Raw genomic sequence first — 23530 nt, 5'->3', positions numbered from 1 at the left:
GATCAGGCGCAGAGGTCTTGCTGAGGACGCACTGATGGATATGATCTTTGATAGAAACATTGCAGAGTTACAGCAGTAACCGGCTGACTGAAATATTGTTGCTGTCAGATGTTGATTTATTTCACTGCTGCTTCCTGAAATGTGACCAGTGCCAACCCCCTGAAAAATGTAGACATTCATATGAAGATCAAAACCGTTCAGTGGAATTTTTATCTTTCCTTTTTGTTTTTTTTTGTTTTTGTTTTTTATTTTTTAGGTTGCAGGTCTTGGAACATCAACGCGCATGCCCAATTTGAACCAGATGTCACAATGAAGATCACATTAAAAATAATTATTAAACTACAAAAATATAGCATAAAAATATCCGTAAAAATACAGTTATTAATTATTTTATATTGTGAACTTCTTACAGATTTGGCCCGTCTAACAATACTGGTGACATGTGGCAAAAAACCGAACTTCATCATGGCAACAACATTAAAACAGCGGCAGCAGCAATAATAAAAAGCCCAATAACAATAATCATATTATTATGACAATGATACGTTGGACAATTTGTATGTTTACAGAAAAACTTGATTTTTTGCTTTAGTTTGTCAGTTTTGTTACTTGATGGCGCTTCAGCCTCCAAACCTCATCAGCGCCTTGATGGAGCACTGCAGCAGTGTGTGTGAGAGAGAGAGCGTGCAGGTGTGTGTCTTTGCAGCTGATAATAGATGGCAGTGAAAGTGTAAATGTGCCTGTCAGTTCCAGGCCTGTGTGGAAGAGATTCTAATGAGTCAGTAAAACTAAAAATTCCTAACGCTCCCCAGGGCTACAGTCAGATGAGCTGCTTTCATTACACCTAACTTAAACAACAAGCTAGTGGCTCCACCGCTACATCTTAACCAGGAAGAGCTCAGCTACCCTTCAACTGCAATTAAAGGTCCACAAATGAGAACATGCTGTGCGCAGAAAGCTGCGCTATTGCTTCTAAACAGCCGCCTGTGCGGCACTTGGGTCAGGAAGGAAAAACGCAGTCATTTTTCATCATAAGGATGAGACAGGAGGAGGTGATAGAGGTCAATGGAGAGGATGTCAACAATGCGCTTTAGGAAAGGACGGTGAAAAGCCTGCGTTAAAGCCTGTCACTGCCTTATCTGAAGCACCTTCGCTGCGCTGCACAGAGCAGAGCGGCCAGTCTGTGTAGTTGTTGTGGCTGCAGAGCATAAATAAAAAGAGTCCCAGAGGAGGAGAGAGGACTTCTTTAGACTGGAATCTACTGTACAAGCGAGCTAAAGTGCGCTAAAGTGGGTTTTAATGAAGGAATTATCGTGTTGCAGCGGCTGTAAAGTTCAGCTCAGGATATCTCGCCTGGAGGGATCACATGTGTAGAGGTGCAGTTTACTACACGGGCTGTCTGTGGAGGATTCACCCCAGCAGGCTGTTTGATAAGAGTCAGAGACAGAAAGCCTTTAAAACAAGCTGATAGGCCGCACCACGTGTATTTAAAGGAATCATATCAAAGCACAAAGCTGCTGAGACATCACACAGGAGACATTTTTATTAGTTTTAAGGAACTGTTTTCTTATAGAAGACACTTTGTGACTTTTGGAAATGTCTCTTTAGTGCTTAAAATAAACCTCAAATCGCCGCCAAATTGAACGTAGGCTATTTACTGTCATTGAAACAAAAAGCCGGTCTATAACGTACAGTTTGAGCTTTTAATATTAATTTGAGCTTTTTTATGTGGTCAAAAAATTCCGTGGCGGTCACTGATCTCCGCCGCGCTTTAGGTCCAAATCAGGAGCAACATTTCAGCTATACTTTCCCCTGTGAAGCCTTTTAAAGATTTGTTTTATTAAAAATATTAAAAATGGATATATACACTATCGTTCAAAAAATTGGTGTCACTTAGAAATGTCCTTATTTTTGAAAGAAAGCAGTTTGTTTTCAGTGAATCAGAATTCCAGTGTAGACATTGTTAATGTGCTAAATGACTATTCTAGCTGGAAACGGCTGATTTTTAATGGAATATCTCCATAGGGATACAGAGGAACATTTCCACCAACCATCACTCCTGTGTTCTAATGCTACATTTTGTTAGCTAATGGTCTTGAAAGGCTAATTGATGATTAGAAAACCTTGTGGAATTACGTTAGCACATGAATAAAAGTGTGAGTTTTCATGGAAAACATGGTGACCCCAAACGTTTGTACAGTTGTTTAAATATCTATGTTATTTTAGAAATCTGTCCATCTCACAGCATTAACATAATATTAGTGGTTTTAAACTTTTAATGTAGTTTGTATTGAACCCCAGCTCCGAGTGTGTCCTGGTGTGTGTTCAGAGCTGAATCGATGACTGAAGTCGCGTCTCTCTGTCTTTAAATCCCGCAGGATTCAACGGAGCTTTGACTGAGTTTTCTATCTCATATGTTGGTTTTTGGAGTATTTATACCCTGAAAGTGCCCGTGAAGTTCTGCTGGGCTAAAATCCTTGATCTTGTCTACAAATCAAACCAATTAAAGGCCTCAGAGGATAGATATTCATCAGTGAGCGCATGCGTGGCGAACTGAAGGCTTCAATGTGCTGCTGGATTCAGCTCAGATGCTTGTTTCATGTCACATCTACAGCTGCTATTTGGAGGAATAAAAACTTCTTTTCTACTTTAAACATTCCGATCTAGATTGTTACCCTGTTCTAAACATCCATTCTTATTATTTATTTTCTGACTTAGACTTTATTTACTTGTTTAGAATTTTTGACATTTTTTTCAAGTTTATTAGTCTAAAACGTTGTCATAGTCAAAACTGTTGTTGTATTGGTGTTCTGTAATAACACCATGAGCACAGTTTTATTCCTTCAAAATTAATTACTTTTCAAGCCTCCACGGATGAGTAAATTCTTCTTGATTTAATTAAAAATGATCTGAAGGGATCGAGGCCTAATAAAACAGACAAGAGCTCATTTTTTAATTCATTGTAAATGAGAGGAGGCAGGTATGGATATTGGTGGTATCCTTTCTCCTGAATCTCTTTTTCAGTACATTATTTTATATTTTCTGTTCTGCTGAAATGTACTCTAAAATTCAGTGAAAAACATCCTCCCATGTTTTCTCTGTTTTCAAAGAAACGCGCAGCTTTTCTTTTCCCTCCTGCCAGTTTAATTTGAGGGATCATTTTCCTCTTTGTAGGCTATTCATTATTCATTATATCTGTCAGGAAATCAATCTAACGTCCTGATTTTACAGGGACTCCTAACATCTGCAGCCACTCCGCCGCTTGAAATTGAGCATTAGAGCCGTTTAATCTCCTGAAAGCGTTTATTTAGCTGCATGAAAGTTTTTAATTCTTCATGTTCTCGGCCCAGATCTCGAGCAGCTTTTCCTTTCTTCGTGCTCCAGCAGCAGATCTGATCACAGGATCGGGCTAATTGTTGCTGAGGTAGACAGTACACCTGTGTGAGGCTTCGGCTCGGTGGATTTCTGCTCGCAGGCCCGAACTCCCTCAGAGGCGCATCTGGTTCCAATTTGGAGACGCACAGACGCAGTGCTGTCCAGGACGATCAGAGAGACTGCTGCTGCTGCTGCTGCTCTAGGTGTTGTCCCAACAAACCACCCGCAGCACCTGGATAGCACCAGTAGAGTTTACTCAGGGATTAATGGAAGCTCTTTGTATTTTGTGCTTCACCTCTATGGGGCAAAATTGTATTTTTAAACTCCACATTTAAAGGAAAAAATATACATGAAATAAAACAGACGTTCATAAATAAAACGCACGAATTTAGATAATGTAACTAAAATTAAACCTACTTCAACAGTACAATACCTCTTAAACGCAACAGTAATACAAATCCAACCGTACAAAGACAATTATAAAGAAACCGAGATACGTTATTCTCCTGTTCAGTAACTATGTTTTTTTTTAACCCTTATATGCATAAATGGGTCAAAAATGACCCGGTGAGGTCTTTTTTCTTGCAATACCTTTGTAATGAAAAGTTATCATGTCATATTTCAGCTATTCCTCAAAAAACATGCTTTAATATCATTCTAGTTACATTTCTTAAGTTACCTTTTAGATTTTTAAAGAAATTGTAATGTTTATGTTACTACCCCAAGCTCTTTATCACTGATAATATCGTACAAGAGGTGATGAAATACACAAACTTGGGATGGAGAGCAGTAGCAGTTAGACTAAAGGAGTGGAAAAATGTCAGCAAAATGGATTTTGCCATTCTACTATTGCTGTTCAGTGTAAAATTCTTCTTTTTCAATTATCAAAATATTCAAAACGTGTTCTAAAGCGAAAAATAAGCATCCTTCAAACATGAAATCATTGCTGTGTGGATAAAAATACAATGATTCTCATTTTTGACCCACTAATAGAAGAGTGTCCAACCACTGGCGCATTTCAGGGTTAAAGCCCATATATACTTTTACTTGTGTAAAACAAGTTTGTGCAAACACACTAAAATAAAGCAATACAAAACACCTGTAGGTCAATTTACTATAGCTTTAATAATTCAGTGTATTATTAAATCAATCCCTCAATAATAATGGATGTAAAACAAAGAAAACTGGTCAAATCAAAAAGAATAAATCCTGACAGCAGTGTGCAAAATTGATTCTACAATTAATAAAATACAGAAAAGAAGGGAGAACAGTTTGCTTGTGTAAATAGCAACTTAACAGTCCAGCAGCCTCCATCAGGACCAGAGTCGCTCCGCATCTGCGCGCTCCCTGTGCCCCACACCGGTGCAGCCAGTCTGAGAGTGGGACTGTGGGACTCCGGTTCCGAGCAAATAAAACGCATTTCCTAACGAATAAGAGAGCGCAGTGTGGTCACAAATAAGAAACCCTGGAAAGCAGGAGCGAGCAGAGAGGGGCCGCCAACCTCTGCACAACCTGGGAACAACCTGGGAACCGTGACGCGCGTCCACACTGCCCCCCCCCCCCCCCCCCCTCTCACTCTCTCTCTCTCTCACTCACTCACACATTCACATACTACTTAGCTGACACACATACCTGGATCCTGGATTGTAAACCTGAACAAGGACATTTCCATTCTTTGTCCTAAAATGATATAACAATATCGAAAACCAGCATTTCTAACAGCAACCTCAGAACTTCTTGTAGTACCAGAAAACAAACACATGTTAAAAGATTTGTTTTTATTGTACTAAATGGTTCATTTGCTCATTTTAATAAGAGATCAAATTTTCACTTGTATTTATTTATATATTCTTCCATGTCATCCCCTGACTGAATGAATTTCAACTTCGACTCCTAGATTAAAGAAAACAAATGCACATGTAAATAACCCCCTGAAGCATGTAGTCTGGTTAAATTCTGACATGATCAGTGTCGAAATATAAAAGGCATTTATTCTGTATATAAAAGAAAATCAAAACAGCATAATATAATATCAGAAATAGAAACTAGACACAAAGGCAGAGGATGGTTCACTCTACATCCATAACAAACATAAAAGGACACAATTACTTCATTTGGAAAAGTCATGAAGGTAAAAGAAAAACCAAAACCAAAAACCAAACAAAAACCAAAACATGGTCCTTCCATGCAAGTGTACTGTAGGCCCCAGTGGCTCAACACTGGAGTGCTAAAATATTTGTCCCCTGACTGATTTGTCCTTAGGCATTTGGGTTTTTCTCCATCAGCTCGATGTCTGCGTCCACCATCTCCTTCACCAGGTCCTGCAGAGGGACACTCAGGTTTATACACAGAGCCAGGATGACTAAGGAAAAACTGATATCTTTGATGGCAATGACAGACAAATAAGTCTCATCAGGAAAACAAAGTGTACCAGTGATTTTTTTTTTTAAAGAAGCTTGTCTTTAGTGTGGTTTCAACTTGGCCTACCATTAAATAGGAGCTCCCTCTGACACACAGTCACAGTTGTACTTCAGCTGAACAAATATAATCAATTCACGTGTACCTGAGTATTAGCAGTAGTAAGGCTGAACAATAATTCATCATTTATTTACTGACTTTTGGTCATATTGATATAAGCTCAGATGAAATGTGTCCACAGCACAGAGATGAAAACCTTCAAATAACAAAAAGTGGCATTAAATGTCTGCTAAGATTCTTTACTTTTTTCTTAGCTGAGAATAAAAAATAACATTTTTCTATTGTTTTTAAGGCTGCATTGTGGCGTAGTGGTTAGCACCTCTTCGCCTTGCAGCAAGAAGATCCCCCGTTCAAACCCCAGCCTGGGCTAGGGATCTTTCTGCATGGAGTTTGCATGTTCTCCCTGTGCATGCGTGGGTTTTCTCCGGGTACTCCGGCTTTCTCCCACAGTCCAAAAATATGCTGAGGTTAATTGATGACTCTAAATTGCCCGTAGGTGTGAATGTGTGTGTGATTGTTTGTCTGTATAAGTAGCCTTGTGACAAACTGGCGACCTGTCCAAGGTGTCCCCCGCCTTCGCCCGACTCAGCTGGGATAGACTGCAGCACCCCCGCAACCCTAATGAGGCTAAAGTGGTGTAGAGAATGGGAAAAAAAACTATTGTTTTGAAGCTCAGTAAACATTTTGCATTTGGCAACCTTGTGTTCTTTTACTGAAAAAAAACCCTAAAGGTTTCATTGACAAATATGTAAATATACACTACTGTTCAAAGGTTTGGGGTCACCCAGACAATTTCATGTTTTCTATGAAAACTCACATTATTATTCATTTATTTACTTGTTTAAAACATCTATATTTGTGTTTTAGATTGCATCCTGGGATTTGTGTTTTATTGAAAAAGTGGTGTTTTGTGATGCGTCCCATAGAACACAGTTTAACAGGCTGATACAAAACAGAAATGCACTCAGGCACGAAGGACATAAAAGTTGGCTTGTGCTCATATCTCTGGTCATTGCTGATATATTGGTTTTCCATTCTGTTTTTGTGAGGATTGGATCAGCCTTATAGTCAGTGTACCCATGTAAATTTCTGCTTAATAATAACAATAATAATAATAATAATGATAATAATAATAATAATGATAATAATTTGGTAGCAAAAGGTAGGATGTACTCACTCACTGGAAGAGTAAGCTGAAAATCCCTTTAAAGCATTCTTCCATTTGTCACCGAAATGTTTTTGCTTTGGTACATTTTCACTGAACACGAGTCTTTCTGTGGTTACATCATATTTCATCACAACATTTCATTATCTGTATTATCCAGGACAGACAGGTGTGTTTAACTGACTCCAGACGCACCTCGAAAGTCACCTTTGGCTTCCAACCCAACTTCTGATATGCTTTGGTGCTGTCACCTTGTAGGTAGTCCTGTTAGAAAGAAAGACAAGAGTAAGAGAAAAATGATAAAGAAAAGGAAAGAGAGAAAGTGAGAGACGGGGAGGGACAGAAAAACAAATCATCTGTCAGGTCTAATCTGATGGCTGTGAGGAGGAGAATCCTGCAGACTGCTGATGTGCCATCCTGATATGAAGACGTGCTTGATGTCTTAAGCAGGACGGAGGGTGATAATTACTTTCTCACTCTGCCTCTCTCTCTCTCTCTCTCTCTCACACACACACACACACACAAAATCTCATCTCTTGGGGGAAAAAGGAGGTCACAGAGTCTCGCTGGCCATCAATCCCCCCTCTCAGCTCCCCACCTCTGATCTGTCCAGACAGCCCCCCGTCGGTGCCAGAGCATGATGAATTGTGGGACTCTGGTGGTGTAACCCCTCTGCCCCCCCCCCCCCCCCCACCACCACCACCACAACCCCTTACTCATTTTCCCCCCTGTTGTGTTTTGCATTGGGTTCAAGATTCAGTGAGACCCTGCTTCAGACCACCAAAGAGACAGAAAAGGGGGGGAAAAAAAACAGAAACTATTGCTGTAGGTCTTCTATGTTTTTAAAGCTCCCTCTCTCCCTCTCCCTCTCCCTCTCTCCCTCTCCCTCTCCCTCTCCCTCCCTCTCCCTCTCTCTCTCTCTCTCTCTCTCTCACACTTCTATTTCCACGTCTGTATTTCTGGGGGATTTTTCATCTGTCAAGCATCAGTGGTTGACATTTGTGTCAGAAACATATATTTTGGCCGCAAGAATTCAAACCCAAACAATGTAGTGAAAGGAAGAAGAGTCTCCCATTTAACCTTCCTCTCAGTTGATACTATGTGCTTCTTAACCCTAACATTAATTCTAAAATTAGTAACTTGTTTGATGAGACAACCTACATTTTTTTTCTCATCCTTACCACAGTCATTGCTCTACGGTTGGTTCAGTAAGTGCTGTGCTGGGCTTCCCCTTCTCTTTCTTATTTTTTCTCTGCTCTACATGGAGGTTCTAATAACACAAGCCACATGGCCAGAAGTATGTGGACAACTAAGCAAAGTGTCAACAAAACCAAATTATTGATACCATTTTAGTTTGTAATTTATTCTTCTACAGCATTGAATGTGATTACAATCCATATTTACCTCATCTTATACTAGTCTGCAGTGTCAATGGTGGAATCTGTCATTCCTGCACTAGAATACATAAATCACTTTGCTTTAAAAACAAAACAAAACATGTTTAACAAAAAGTTTTTACCAATTCTACATCAGAGTTTGGAGAATTATATTTTTGCACAGGATTATTCAATTTCCTACACATTGATCTCGTTACAAATAACTGAAATTTAATGCCATGCACAAAGACTGAACAGAAACTGCATACTGCATACTAGAGGGGTTCAGCAGAACTAGAAGAACCAGCATCCATGCACAATGTGTCCATATGTCATGCAATGATGTAATCTAGAGGAGAAGAAGAGCTGGTTCAGAGCATTTGGACGAGGATAATATACAGTATACACAACAGTTTAAAAGTTTGTGATCGCCGGGCAGTTTCATGTTTTCCATGAAAACTCACACTTTGATTCATGTGGTAACATAATTACACAAGGGTTTTCTAATCATCAATTACCCTTTTAACACCATTAGCTAACACAATGTAGCATTAGAACACAGGAGTGATGGTTGCTGGAAATGTTCCTCTTTACCCCTATGTAGATATTCCATTAAAAATCAGCTGTTTCCATTTAGAATAGTCATTTACCACATTAACAATGTCTAGACTGGATTTCTGATTCACTGAAAAAAAAAAAAAACTGATTTCCTTTCAAAAATAGGGACATTTCTAAGTGACTCCAAACTTTTGTGTATGTGTTTTCATCAATATATAAAAAGTTCCATTTTAAGAATGATCTAATATGTTGCTGCCTCCAGCCATGACTTTTCTTGCTCCAGTCTTTCTACTAGACTTTGGAACCTGCAGGGATCTGTTCTCTTTCAGACACATGAGCATTAGTGAGATCCAACACTGATGAATAGTAGCTCACAGACAGGAGTAAAGCTCCTCTGCATCAAAACCATTTTTTGTGCTTTTTATGGCTTTGCTTTGTGCATGGGGGTAATATCATGTTTCTCAAGCTGTTGTCATGCAGTTGGAAATTTAATATTGTGAAAAATATCAATGTACACTGTAGCATTAAATTTCTATTAATTGGAACTGGGACACTTAACCCTAATTATGAACAGCCTCGACCAAAGTAAACACCCTGAAGTGTAAAAAGAGAGCAGTGTTTTATTCTGACGCCGAACCTCTTGAAAACGTCTTTTCTGGGTGATCTTATTACAGAGGAACGCATACAGCAGCACTGGCATACTTCAGCCTTTTAGAGAGCAGGGACCCACATCTCAGAGAGGCTCCATGGCGCTTAATCACACTCTTCTGATTACACACAAAGGCAAGAACACTGAACACACGCAGAGTGAACAAGTACAGGCTGATTCTGTCTCTGACACTGTTCAATTTAATATTATTCTGCTCAAGTTGAAAACCTGGTTCAATTCCGGGTGAGCCATCTTATTGCTTTTAACTTCACATGGTCTGCATGCAGCCCAGCAGATGAAAGCTACAGCCCATTTTCTCCTCCGTCTGAAACAGCAGGACAAACAGCTCTTTCTCATGTGAGCAGTTCTGTACATTACTCACAACCATTTTCGTTTCTGCAACCATAACTGGAAACATTTTCAGACTAATTACCTACAGCAATGAGACATAATTTATCACAGAGCTGAATGTAATTATTATAGGGTGACTTGCTCCACAATTACATTAAATAATCCACTTGCTTCATAATTATATTGATTAGGGTTTGTAATGGAGAATACTTCATAGCTCGCACACAGAAACATCAACTGGTCTCCTCACGAACATTTGTTTAACACCACTTTAAAGTCAATCGATGAGCTTGAAGTAGCAACTACACCTGCTTTAAGATTCATATGGCATCATGAGTCACATGGCTTGTATGTCCCTTATTTATTGTTTGCTGAACCCTGAGGGGCCGGCTCTTGTGTGCGAGTCTCATAGACTGATGCCCAAAAAGGGAAAAAAACAAATGCACAAAATTTGGCTTGCTGCAGAGAAATTAAAAAAAAAAAAAGATCCCTGAAGTAGCCTTTTGTTTAGTTTAACTGTCTGCGTGAATAAAGCTCAAATGAACTGAAATAAACTTGCAGCTGCACCGTAGCTGCCTGTTGAAGAAATATAAGATGACACTAGCAGTGAAACAACACTGTTGGAGCAGACTGCACTTCATTTAGGCTCAGGCTGGACACTTACCTGAGGCCTTTCAGCTTTGCCAATGGCGACTGATTGCACTATGCTGTGGCCTTTAAGCAGCTGCTGTGAGAAGCCTTTGTCACGCTACTCTACCTCACCTCTTTCATTCACTTCAAATAAAGCCAACATAACTAATGAATTCACTGATGCACTTCTAATCCTAAGGCGAGCTCCAACAGGCTCTGACTGACTTCCAGGTACAACTTCACCTCCATGCAGCAAATTCACCTAAGTGACCGACACAGTGTTTTCTTAATGTGTGTTATATCTGAAGAAGGAGAAGACGTTAATCGAGCAGTGTGTTACCACTATGACTGCCACCTACATGTCAGTGATTGTGAAGTTAAGAGAAACCAAATCAAACTTCTTGTTGTTCACTGAATCGCTGCCCTTTTGCTTTAGCTGTGTGAAAAGAGAGCAGAGCAGGATAACAGCACAGCAGGCTGTAGTCCTTTACAAACAGGTTTTGTCTCAAAATGAAAAAAAACACTAAACTCACTGTGATGGAAACTGAGAAGGGTGATGGAAACACAGAGCAGTGCGACTCCTTTGTGTTGGCTGTTCTGATGTTCACAGCTGCAGAGCTGAACGTTAGCAAAGTCAGCTCAACTTTTTCTGACCCACATCGTGGTACGACCTTGGTTACTGCCAAACACTGTGACTGATTAGCTGACAGCACTGTTAACTACCAGGAGGGACACTTTTATAACTGAACCATGACCAAGAGGCACACTTTGTATTTCCTTGACGTTTTCTTACGTTCGCATTTTAAAAACACGGATGACAAACAAAGGCATTAAAAGGTGAGACTGAGCATGTGGGTTGGACTCAGAACAGAGTCAACTTGGAAAATCCAGATTTTACACAAGCAGAATACAAACTGCAGCACTGCTCTCACACCGTCTTTACAGTCTGACGGTGTGTGTAAAATGTATTTATTACCTACATCTGAGCCATGACATCACATCATGACATTTGCGGTCCAGTTTGATGTGAGTAGGGGCAAATTACTGTCATTTCTCTAGACATAGAAATCTAAACTCTTGTAGAAGCTGTGCCAATACAGACAGAAAATCAGTTTTGGTAACTGATGGAAGAAAGCTCTACGAGATTATGCTTTTTAATATAACACACTCTTACAATTTTTTTGTGACCTCAAACTGGTTAGAATCCAGTTGATGTTTTTGTGAAACAAGTACACGTCTTTGAGAGACGTCAGTGTAGAGAATCAAGCTGTGCACTGAAACTGAATATGTTGAAACTGTCACATATGGAGAGATCAAATAATTGGGCAAATTCCTATTTTTCTGTTTATCCACTGCGTGGATATTCTTTGATTTAAATGCTGATTTATTGTTTACATACAATATTTACGGGAATTTGAAGCAAATTTTTGAAATATAAAAAGCTACACTACCATTCAAGAGTTTGGGGTCACTCTGGCAGTTTCATGTTTTCCACAAAAACTCACACTTTAATTCATGTGGTAACATAATTACACAAGGGTTTTCTAAGCATCAATTAGCATTTCAACACCATTAGCTAACACAATGTAGCATTAGAACACAGGAGTGATGGTTGCTGGAAATGTTCCTCTTTACCCCTATGGAGAGATTCCATTAAAAATCAGCTGTTTCCAGCTAGAATACTCATTTGCCACATTAACAATGTCTAGACTGGATTTATGATTCATTTATTGTTATCTTCATTGGAAAAAAATGCTTTTCTTTCAAAAATAAGGACATTTTTAAGTGACTCCAAACTTTTGAATGGTACTGCATAAAAAGCTACGTCCATGGCGTGTGTAATGGCGCTGGTAATGGCGACACGCAGCAGCAGTACCTGTGTGCTTTGTGTTTTCTAACCTGGATCGTCTGTTTTTGTCATACTAACGCTTACTTTATGGGATTCACCAGTAACTGTGGAATCAGTTCAGCAGTATAGATACCTTGGGACGATAATTGATGACAGGCTGTCGTTCGAGCATCAGGTTGATGCTGTGTGCAAGAAAGCCAACCAACGCTTGTATTTACTTAGGAAGCTCAGGAATATAAAGGTTGAAACTAAGTTCATGTATATGTTTTACTCAAGTTTTATCGAGTCTGTCCTGACATTTGCTTTTATCTGCTGGTTTGGCTCAGTCAACCTTAAAAACCAAAACAGACTCCAAGGTATTGTCAGAATGTGCAGCAAAATCGTTGGCACTCGACTAACTGACATTTCTGTCCTACATAAGACGAGATCCTTAAAAAAGGCAAATCTCGTCCGGTTCGACCCTAGCCACCCTCTAGCTTCCGAATTCAGGGTGCTTCCTTCTAGACGCAGGTTTCAAGTGCCTATATGTAGGACAGTTAGATTAAAAAAATCATGGGTCCCACTGGCCATTGGCCTTCTTAACAAAGAACAGTTTTTAACACCTTTATAAGGCAGTCCGCTCTGTGGTCATTTGAACCTTCCTTAGGTTTTTATTGATCTTGTATACTATTGTATTTAACTGATTATTGTTATTGTTGTTTCTGTTGTGTATTTTTACTGTTGCGTATCACATTTTATTGTGTTTTGTCTGTTGTTTGCTGCTGGCTGCACCAAAAATTGCCCCGCAGGGACATTAAAGATTTCTTGACTTGATCTACAAGAGAAAAAAATGAGGAAACTTGTGTCAAAGTTCTAATGATTCTTTCATGTCAGCTGGTATCGGACATGTTTCATGCCGTCCAGAGGTTAAGACAGCGAGAGAAGCAGAAACAGCTGATCAGTTATGTGAGCTCAATGTTTGCAGCCCTTTTGAAAAAGGCTTTTCCACCATTTCTACCATTAAGCACATTCACTTTTTGTCAAAAAACACAGCCTCACACTAGCGCAAAAAACTTTTTTTTGCAAAATAACATTTTTGACTTCTTTTTAAGTTGATTTTTTCACAATTCTTTTTTAATGGGATGCGTTCTGTAGATGTGAATAATACATGAGGCTGAACTGAAGATAAAACACAACTATGTCTTTTATCACAATCACCGTCTTTTCACCATCATTGTGATGTCTGGTTCCTGAAATCTCCATCTGAAACTAGCAGGGGAGCATCTGTTGAAATCAGATTCCTGTCTGCTAAGACTGCCTTCTTAGCACACAACCACACAGTTCAGCATCCAGGATTTCTGCAGGTGACAGACAATCTCGCCCTCACGGATCTGTCTGCAGAGCACTGTTCAGTGAAATAAAAGCTGATTCCATACTGCTAACAAGAGTGTTCTGCGGCCAAGTGAATTCACCCCAAACAGAGCATGTAGCGAATAATTCAACATGAACTACTAACAGATGGGGGCACAATATAATCTTCATATGGATCCATTTTGGAATCAAACCCAACATTTTGGTACATCCTGTTTAAAGCAGGGCTCTGCCCATGTCTGAAAATATGCAGCAGTGATAATAACAAAAGCTGGAAGAAGAAAACTGAAAATTAGCTGTGACAAAATATGTCCCTCACTCTCTGAGCATTAGGCCGTTTTACAGATAAAATGACTGTATGATCTACACCCAGTCACCATCTGAGAGCATGTTGCATGCCTGTGAGAGAGCATCAAGGTCTCTGAGGGCTGACTGGCATCACGGTTAGAATTTGGAAAGAATTAGATTTTGTCACAGAGTAAAATGAGACAGTGTACACATTAACAGTCAACCAAAGTGGGAACATTCAGGGATCCGGGGTTCTATTTGAAGCATCGTTCTGAATTTCCCTTCGGGGATGAATAAAGTGATTCTGATTCTGATTTATTACGATGCCCTATACAAATACACCAACATCACAGTGATCACTACTGATCATCATCATCTACTCAACAGGGTGAATACAGCTCTGGAAGTATTTGTCCATCTGTCCATTTGTCCAATCAACAAAAACCCCAGAGTTAATCAGTGCTGAAAAACATGTCTTGAACCAGGAAAAGTTTTTCTCTCAATTTTATGAGTTCAGTGTACCTGCATGCTTCCTATATTCCCTGTATTAATTTTCTGTGGCAACACAAATCAGTGAACGGCTTGTGATTTTTTGCAACCAACAAGACTGAAGTCCTGGATATTGGTTGTGATCACATTTGTAAAAGATATCACCCACTACCTTGCACGACTTGACAGACAACACAAAGTAATTATTCGGAAACTTGGAAGTTGTTTTGGATCAATACTTTAATTTTTATCAGCACATTAAACCTCTTCAATTCTGCCTTTTGCAAATCAGAAACACTGCCAAACTCAAACCAACTCTCTACAAAAACATAGCTGGGTAACTCATCCACACCCTTTTTTCTCCTGCCTAGACCACTGCAACTCATTATTCACTTGCTTAAACAATGCAGCAATCGGCCGTTAACAGTTGTTTCAAAACTCAGCAGCAAGTCTCGAGACAGGGAATGCATTACTCCAGACCAGCTGAACTACACTGGCTCCACGTTTGTTATGGAATTTTGTTTAAGATTCCATTGATTACTTTGAAATGTCTACATGATCTGGCTCTGCTCTGCATCTCAGAAGTTTGAACACCTTATTTTACAACAATAGACCCCTCAGATCAGAAAATCAAAAGCTGTTGGAAGTTCCAGAATGCAGCTTTAAAACAAAGGCAGACCATGCTTTTACTGTTTCAGCTCTGAGTCTGTGTACCAGGTTCTCACTTAGTCAGAACAGCCGAGTCTGTTTAAAGAAAACTTTTCAAAGCCAAACTGTATCGACAAGCATTAACATGATATTGTATAATATTTCAGTGATGCCTCTTTTTAATGTTTTATTGTATCTTATAATAATTTATTGTGTTTTTATTGTTTCATTGTGGCTTTTACGTGCTATTGTTTAAATCTTGGTATTTTCTTTTATTGCAAAGCACCTTGTAACTCCAGGTTTAAAAGCTGCTATAGCTTTATCATTATTAATTCATTATGGTATGGTATAGCTTTTCAAATTCTAGTGAACCACGATTATTAATTCTTTATATTGTTGAATTCAAAAGGTAGCTTTGCCTCACTGACTTAACACTGTCAGTGGGACAAACAAGTAGAAATAAAAGTAGTGTCCGTGTTCAATACTTTGCTTTAATGCAGTGTACTGTTAATTTATGTAGGATAATGTTTTTCTCAAAAGTGTCCTATGGTCTTGAAACAGATTGAATTTTCTCAGTTTGATTTTTAAAATCTCAACATTACTGGTACTGAATGAGAATAAGCTTCACTGAGCTGAATGGGTCAACTTAAAAAGCTACAGAATGTTCCTAGAGTTTTTTTGTGCTAGAAGAAAATGTAATTCATGTAATTTTGCACTAGACAGAAAAATGTGAAAGTTTTGCCATTTTAAACAACACAAAACAAAGGCTGCTTTGTTTTTTGAAAAGCTAGTGGTGGAAAGCCTCTGTGTTTGAGCTGACTGTAGCTGATAAATCCTTGACCATATAGTCTTGCATAAATAATAATCATTCATGATACTCGCAATGCCGAAATCTGATCTATGGCGAAGGCCTACACTTTCCCATATCCTCCTTCTTTCCCTTTCCCTCATACTATTCAGTCTTAAAATGATGAGAAATCATAAAAATAATCCTTCGAAATGTAAAAGTGAGAGACAAATAGACTGTGATCATGGCCCATAAAGCACACAGGCAGTAAAAGGTACTCAGAGCAGGCATTTAATGCAAAGGAATTCTGGTATCATTGCAAGGCCTTTCAATAAATCACGCAGCACACTGGAGCTGACCCCAAACACATAAGGGCATGCACACAAACATGTAGCAACATGTGAACATACACATGCACACAGGCACAGTGTTATGTAGGCAAAAAAAAAGAAGCTAAATGTCGATAAAGTGCATCAGTTTTTCTTCTCAAAGTGAACCTGCCCACTTACGGGAGACAGATCAAACATTCCCAAGAAAATGACTTTCTCTCCCCTCTCTCAGGATTGCATGCTGGGAGACTATGATGTGGTTTTGGAAATCCAGTAGCGTCTCTGGTATTTGTACAGTAGTGGACATGAGGCGGCAAACACAGAGACTTCAAAGAATATCAGATAAAGCGGCCAAGAGCCCTGTGAGAGTCTGGAGCCCACGGTCTCTGTGTCCCCAGCAGACCCAGATGTTCCAGCCAGACCCAGATGTTCTGATCTTTGACCTTGGTGGGATTTTGATGGAAGAACTCAACCCTGATCCTCGGCTTTTTATACCCAGGATGAATTGCTTCTTGTACAATGACGGGAACATGAAGGCAGGATGAAGAGGAAATGAGTTTGCTGCCAAAGTGCCGACCACACCGTATGTCTGTCTGCAGGAACATGATGGCTGATATATTCTCAGCGCTAACAGGTGTGTGAGCTGCTCTGTGTGTGCAGGTGGGGACACTCTCATAGCAAAAAGAGAGAGCTTCATCATTTCCAGGCTGCTTGAAGCTACAGCCACAAATCTGTCACTGGTCAATTTCTAACGCTCCTCCGCCATCACTTATCACTTCCTTTAAAGCACAAAGGGCCCTCAGTTAGAGCTGGGGGGAAGTGAAGATGGAGGGAGGGATGAAACTAGAAACCTCTCCTAACTTTTACAATTAATCCACTGACAGTACATTTTACAATAATGTGTTAATGGGGGATGGGAAATTAAAGAAAAGCAGAATTGAGTTTGACACAACGGACAAGTACAAGCAAAATGGATAAACACAAGAGTGTTTCTCAACCTGGAAGTGGGGATCCCATATGTGGGTTGTGCAGTGCCCAAGAAGAAATACAAGTTTCGTACATTCACAGAATGACATGAATTTGTCTTTTATGTCTTGGGAACATATGTATATTGCTTATTTTTAAACCTATATAGCAAAATTCATAACTGAAGTGGATGACAATAAAAGAAAAACTGACAGATTGGTAGCACAGAGTATTTTTCAGGTATTCATCTACTGATTTACAATTAATGTGAATTATGTTGTATTTATGCATACTATTACTTTTGTATCTCTATTTAGGATAGTTGTGGTAGTATGTACACTACCATTCAAAAGTTTGGGGTCACCCAGGAAACTTCCTAAAGGTTTCCTAAACAGTGCTCTTCAGTTACAGTTCTGAATCCATCGAACACTCAATTACACTTTAAATACATGTTTTGTTGCTTAAAGGAATGTTTTTCTGTGTGAGAGTGCATGTGTACATACATAAACATATTTTTTACATTCACTCACACACACACACACACACACACACACACACACACACACACACACACACACACACAGAATTAGTGTGTGTGTGTGTGTGCTCAAACGTTTGGGGTCACTCAGACAATTTGATGTTTTCCATGAAAAGTCCCATTTTTATTTATGTGCTAACATATTTGGACAAGGGTTTTCTAATCATCAAATAGCATTAGCTAACACAACATAGCATTAGAACATAGGAGTGAAGGTTGCTGAAAATGTTCCTCTGTACCCCTATGTAGATATTCCATTAAAAATCAGTCGCTTTCAGCTAGAATAGTTATTTACCACATTGACAATATCTAGTCTAGATTTATGATGGATTTAATGCTATTTTCATTGAAAAAAAGGTTTTCTTTCAAAAATAAGGACATTTCGAAGTGACCACAAACTTTTGAACAGTACAGTACATACAATAATAAATAGTTAACATTAACTGAAGTGAGGAAGAATCACCATTTTTTCAATACATGGTGTTACAGTGAATGCTATCCTTTAATATTTTAAACTACTTAAAATCTTCTCATATATTTTCTCTTCAGCTGCTTTATAGTAAAAAAAGAGTCTGCATGACAGCATCATATCTATTCTGTATCACCATGTAAAAGCTCTATAAGTTGTTTACACTGAGTGACATATGTTCAGCTAAAAAGGTTTTCTACGTCACTCTGTCTAATTATTAAGTATTTCTATTTTATCCTAAAAAAATAAACATTTGACATAAAGCCAAATTTTATTTATTACCTTAAGAAATCCTAGGTTCTGCGGCAGAATAAATGAAGCTCTGTGGGTTTGATTTGTGTTCCTCTGTAGCAACACAAATCAGTAATTTCATGTTTATTGTTTCATCAAGTCAATAAAACACCCCTGAACTAATTTTACTGAAGTGTGTGCTGCTGCTGGTGCGTCTTTAGGAATCCAAGACAGCTATTAGCCACTCCCAGCTCGAGGTCAGTGGTCAGGTCCAGTGTGTCTCTCTTTGTGTGTTTGTGTCTGTGTGAGAAAGAGCGAGCTGTGTGAGTTACAGCTCAGATTTCCTTCCCTGACTCCCCATGCTGTTTGGCCTGCACACAATGTGTTAAGTGACCTCTAAGGGGTGGCCCTGTCACCTTGACGAGTACATACACTACACTACACACTTGAACACACACACATGGGGAAACACCGACATGAACTGCAGCCTCAAATCTCACTAGAATAAAAAGCGTAATGTACAGATGGATCAGAGCAGGACACACAAACACATAAAAAATCCGACAGGAAGCTATTAGCAGAAAAGCGAGAAAGTGTGAATCTCCACAGGAAAACAGTAAAAGTCACTTTGATATTTGAAAGTCAAAATATCAAAATCGCAAACTGTCACTTCATGTCATCTCCCCGCCAGCTCTGCCTTGTTGATTGCTCTCCATCAGTGCTCGTTAAAATTCCTAGGGTAACCGTGTGATAAATATTTATGCGTCTGAGGACACACTCCACACACACTCCAAACACACTAGAGTGGCTGGATCTGACTGCCGATAGTGTTAAGTGCCCAGAGACTGGTAGAGAGAGGAGCGGTGCAGAAAGATCGGCAGCCTCCAGCGTGGTTGTATACGTGAGGCGTTTACTGTCAAGATAACGGGAGGAGGGCAAAGATTTATGACCAATAATAGAGGTTAAATTTGTGTTTCTGCGTGTGTCCACGTCGAAGGATAATCTTTTAATGTGTGAAGTTTATGGAATTGAAGAGGAAAACATCGCACGTTTGCACATCTGGATTTAAACGCATTTGCAGACACACGCGCGCGCGCACACACACACACACACACACACACACACACACACACACACACACACACACACACACACACACACACGGAAAAAAAAACACAGTGGAGCTGGACTCCTCTATGCTGTTCCACAGAGTAGTTGCCGACCCCCCTCCTTTCCTCCTGTATTCTATTATTCCTGCGGACGGGAAACAGATCATAATTCCTGGAGTCAGCAGAAAGCTGCAGACTGAGAGAGTGAGAGATGGAGGGAGGGAGATAGAGGGAAAGGAGGGAGTGAGGGAGGGGAAAAAGTGAGGGGGGGGGGGGGGTCAGGTGACAGTTCACTTCCACTGGGGTCAAACTGAAACTGTGCAGTTAAGTGATTTCCAGTGAAAAATGAAATGAATGTTTAGACTGTTTGTGCATTTGTAGAAGAGAACTTGGATGAAGCAGCACTTTGTGGAGAACAGCTTGTGCGTTGTTGGTGTTTAGCATTGCTATGAGCCTCTGGCTGTTTCATATTTTACACAATATCAAAGACAAACATAATTTTCCTTCTATAAACAACATTTTTATAGTCACACTACAAAAAGAAAGAGAGAGAATGAGAGAGAGAGGGAGAGAAAAATGTCAGCCTATCTTATCTTAATTGTTGTGTAATCTCAGTAAAGCACTGAGAGGCCTGTCTGGGCTTTGACACCCAGCTTCAGTGTTTTGGTACAGCTGATGGGTGTTGAGCAGCTTCCTATTCTTTCAGTGTGAAGGAGAAGTCTGGGTTCAATTTCTATAGCTTAAGCAACCATTCTGCTGGATTACAATCCAAGATACAGATGAGCAAAACCCCTCTAGCCTTAGTAGCAACAACAACAACAGCAAAAATCTATTTATTTTTCAAATTGCCTACTGGCTGACTTCTAATTGTCAGTGCATGTGCTACAATAATTAGTCAAATGATTACACTAAAATAGTTTAATTGTAGTTGAGTGGAAAGCTACTGAGGTCATCAAGAAAAAAAGATTTTGTTACATTGTATAAAATGGAATGTAAAATGTGTATATTATCTATGATCTAAAAATACAGAAAAAAACATTTGAGTGTCTAAATGGGCTGTCTAAATAATGTCATCTTTCCTTGCAGTTTGTTTGCATCCTGGACTTTGCAGGTCTGGTGTTTTGACAGAATCAGGATTCCAATATCAGGGTTTCTATTGATTAAATCTTACTTTCTTGTGGAGCTTCACTTTAGTCAACTTAACTTGTTGATGTTGTCCGTGCAGTTTACTTTTTGAAAAGACACACCAAATTACATCCATTGTCCTCTTTTGGTAGCTTAGTGCTATCATCTCTCTTATTACACACAAAAGTAATTGCAAGTGAGCAAGCGATTGGTGTCACGGTTTCAGCAAAACATGGGCTTTTTGAACATGCATAATGAAGGTTTATCATATGATGTAATAGAAAGTAAAACACAAAGACAAAAAACTAAACAAAACAAAAGATGGAATTAGAATATTTCAGCAAATGATTAATTTCCACAAAAACTATATGCAAACATCTATTATTTTCACAACTGCATGTCCTTACGTAGCACAATACACTAAAAATAATTATCCTGAGTAATTTAGTCACTGAAGGTCTCTCCTATGTTCCCGTAGCTTTGTAAATGCTTGGAATCTCTCCACACGCACTTTTGGAATCATTACTGGTGCAGTCCTTGGAGCACAGTTCACCACCTAATAACACAGTATGTGACTGGACTGGAGACAGTCAACATACAGTGGGTACGGAAAGTATTCAGACCCCTTGAAATTTTTCACTCTCTGTGTCATTGCAGCCATTTGCCAAAATCAAAAAAGTTCATTTTATTTCTCATTAATGTACACTCAGCACCCTATCTTGACAGAAAAAAACAGAAATGTAGAATTTTTTGCAAATTTATTAAAAAAGAAAAACTGAAATATTACATGGTCATAAGTATTCAGACCCTTTGCAGCGACATTCATATTTAACTCACATGCTGTCCATTTCTTCTGATACTGAGAGGACTGAAGAGAGTAGACAGGAGTACAGGGAGATGCAGCGTAAGGTGAAAGTAGAGGTGCCAAACAAGGGCCATACGATGACTTGTATGCTAGGTTGGACAGTAAGGAGGGAGAGACTGATCTGTACAGGTTGGCAAGGCAGAGAGACAGAGATGGAAGGACGTGCAGCAGGTTAGGGTGATAAAGGATAAGGATGGAAGTGTGTCGACAGGCGCCAATAGTGTGATGGGAAGATGGAAAGAGTACTTTGAAGAGCTGATGAATGAGGAAAATGAGAGAGAATGAAGAGCAGAAGATGTGACTGTTGTGGACCGGGAAGTAGCAAAGATTAGTAAGGATGAAGTGAGGAGGGCATTGAAGAGGATGAAGAGTGGAAAGGCACTTGGTCCTGATGATATACCTGTGGAAGTGTCTCGGAGAGGTAGCAGTAGAGTTTCTGACTGGGTTGTTCAACAGGATCTTAGATAGTGAGAAGATGCCCGAGGAGTGGAGGAGAAGTTTGCTGGTGCCCATGTTTAAGAACAAGGGAGATGTGCAGAGTTGTGGCAACTACAGAGGAATAAAGCTGATGAGCCACACGATGAAGCTATGGGAAAGAGTAGTTGACCCAGATAGCAAACTATGGGTGAATCAATGTTGAATCTATGTTGAGACCTAACATCGAAATTATACAGAAAGCGCAAGGTTGATAAAAAGTTGAGTAAACGATTGCTTTTCAACCATAAATCACACTTTACCCAGATAGCAAAAGATGTTAAATCAATGTTGAATTAGGGTTAAGAAGGTTGAATTGTGGTTACGGTTGAAGATTGATGGTTGGATCAACGTTGATTCAACAACATTTTGTCAACATTGAAGTTTGTGTTTAAAAGATACCATTGAATTTACATTGTATTTTGGTTTAATTAAAATGTTTGACAGGTCAGTGTTTAATTAATGTTGAATCTATGTTTGCAAACATGTAATCTATGTAAGCAAACGTTGACTCTACATTTGATCAACCTTGCACTTTCTGTATAATTTCGACGTTAGGTCTCAACATAGATTCAACATTGATTCACCCATAGTTTGCTATCTGGGGAAGCTAGGCTAAGGGCAGAGGTGAACATCTGTGAGCAGCAGTATGGTTTCATGCCAAGAAAGAGTACAACAGATGCAATATTTGCTTCGAGGATGTTGATAGAGAAGTACAGAGAAGGTCAGAAGGAGCTGCATTGTGTCTTTGTAGATCTGGAGAAAGCTGATGACAGGGTGCCCAGAGAGGAACGGTGGTTTTGTATGAGGAAGTCTGGAGTGGCAGAGAAGTATGTTAGAGTGGTGCAGGACATGTATGAGGACTGTAAGACAGTGGTGAAGTGTGCTGTAGGTGTGACAGAGGAGTTCAAGGTGGAGGTGGGACTACATCAGGGATCAGCTCTTAGCCCCTTCTTATTTGCTATGGTGATGGACAGGATGGCAGACGAGGTTAGACAGGAGTCTCCATGGACTATGATGTTTGCAGATGACATAGTGATCTGTAGTGAGAGCAGGGAACAGATGGAGGAGAAGCTAGAGGCGTGGAGGTTTGCCCTGGAAAGGAGAGGAATGAAGGTTAGCCGCAGCAAGACGGAGTATCTGTGTGTGAATGAGAGGGACCCAAGTGGAAGAGTGAGGTTACAGGGAGAAGAGATCAAGAAGGTGGAGGATTTTAAGTACTTAGGGTCAACAGTACAGAGCAATGGAGAGTGTGGAAAAGAGGTGAAGAAGCGTGTACAAGCAGGCTGGAACGGCTGGAGAAAAGTGTCAGGTGTGATGTGTGATAGAAGAGTTTCAGCTAAAATGAAAGGAAAGGTTTACAAAACTGTGGTGAGACCAGCCATGTTGTTCGGTCTGGAGACAGTGTCCCTGAGGAAAAGACAGGAGGCA

At 39.6% G+C, this 23530-nt stretch overlaps 1 protein-coding gene across 4 annotated transcripts in view; it reads right to left on the bottom strand.

The window, feature by feature from the left end:
- Positions 1-5138: 5138 nt before the first annotated feature.
- The window catches only part of gmds (GDP-mannose 4,6-dehydratase), a 351858-nt gene continuing 333466 nt past the window's right edge, over positions 5139-23530 (bottom strand). For 2 of the 4 annotated variants that reach the window (XM_051947330.1, XM_051947329.1), the window contains 2 exons: positions 7214-7282; positions 5139-5696 (listed from right to left, as the gene is read on the bottom strand). In XM_051947330.1, the coding sequence (XP_051803290.1) occupies positions 5634-5696; positions 7214-7282 (132 nt within the window). In that variant the 3' untranslated portion in view covers positions 5139-5633. Of the gene's footprint in view, positions 5697-7213; positions 7283-23530 lie in introns of those variants that run through there. The other 2 variants (XR_007941420.1, XR_007941421.1) reach the window with 2 other exon arrangements.

Source organism: Acanthochromis polyacanthus, chromosome 4, assembly GCF_021347895.1.
Source record: "Acanthochromis polyacanthus isolate Apoly-LR-REF ecotype Palm Island chromosome 4, KAUST_Apoly_ChrSc, whole genome shotgun sequence".
Taxonomy (NCBI): domain Eukaryota; kingdom Metazoa; phylum Chordata; class Actinopteri; family Pomacentridae; genus Acanthochromis; species Acanthochromis polyacanthus.
Note: the sequence above shows the minus strand (reverse complement) of the source record. Positions and strands in the feature narration are given on the sequence as shown.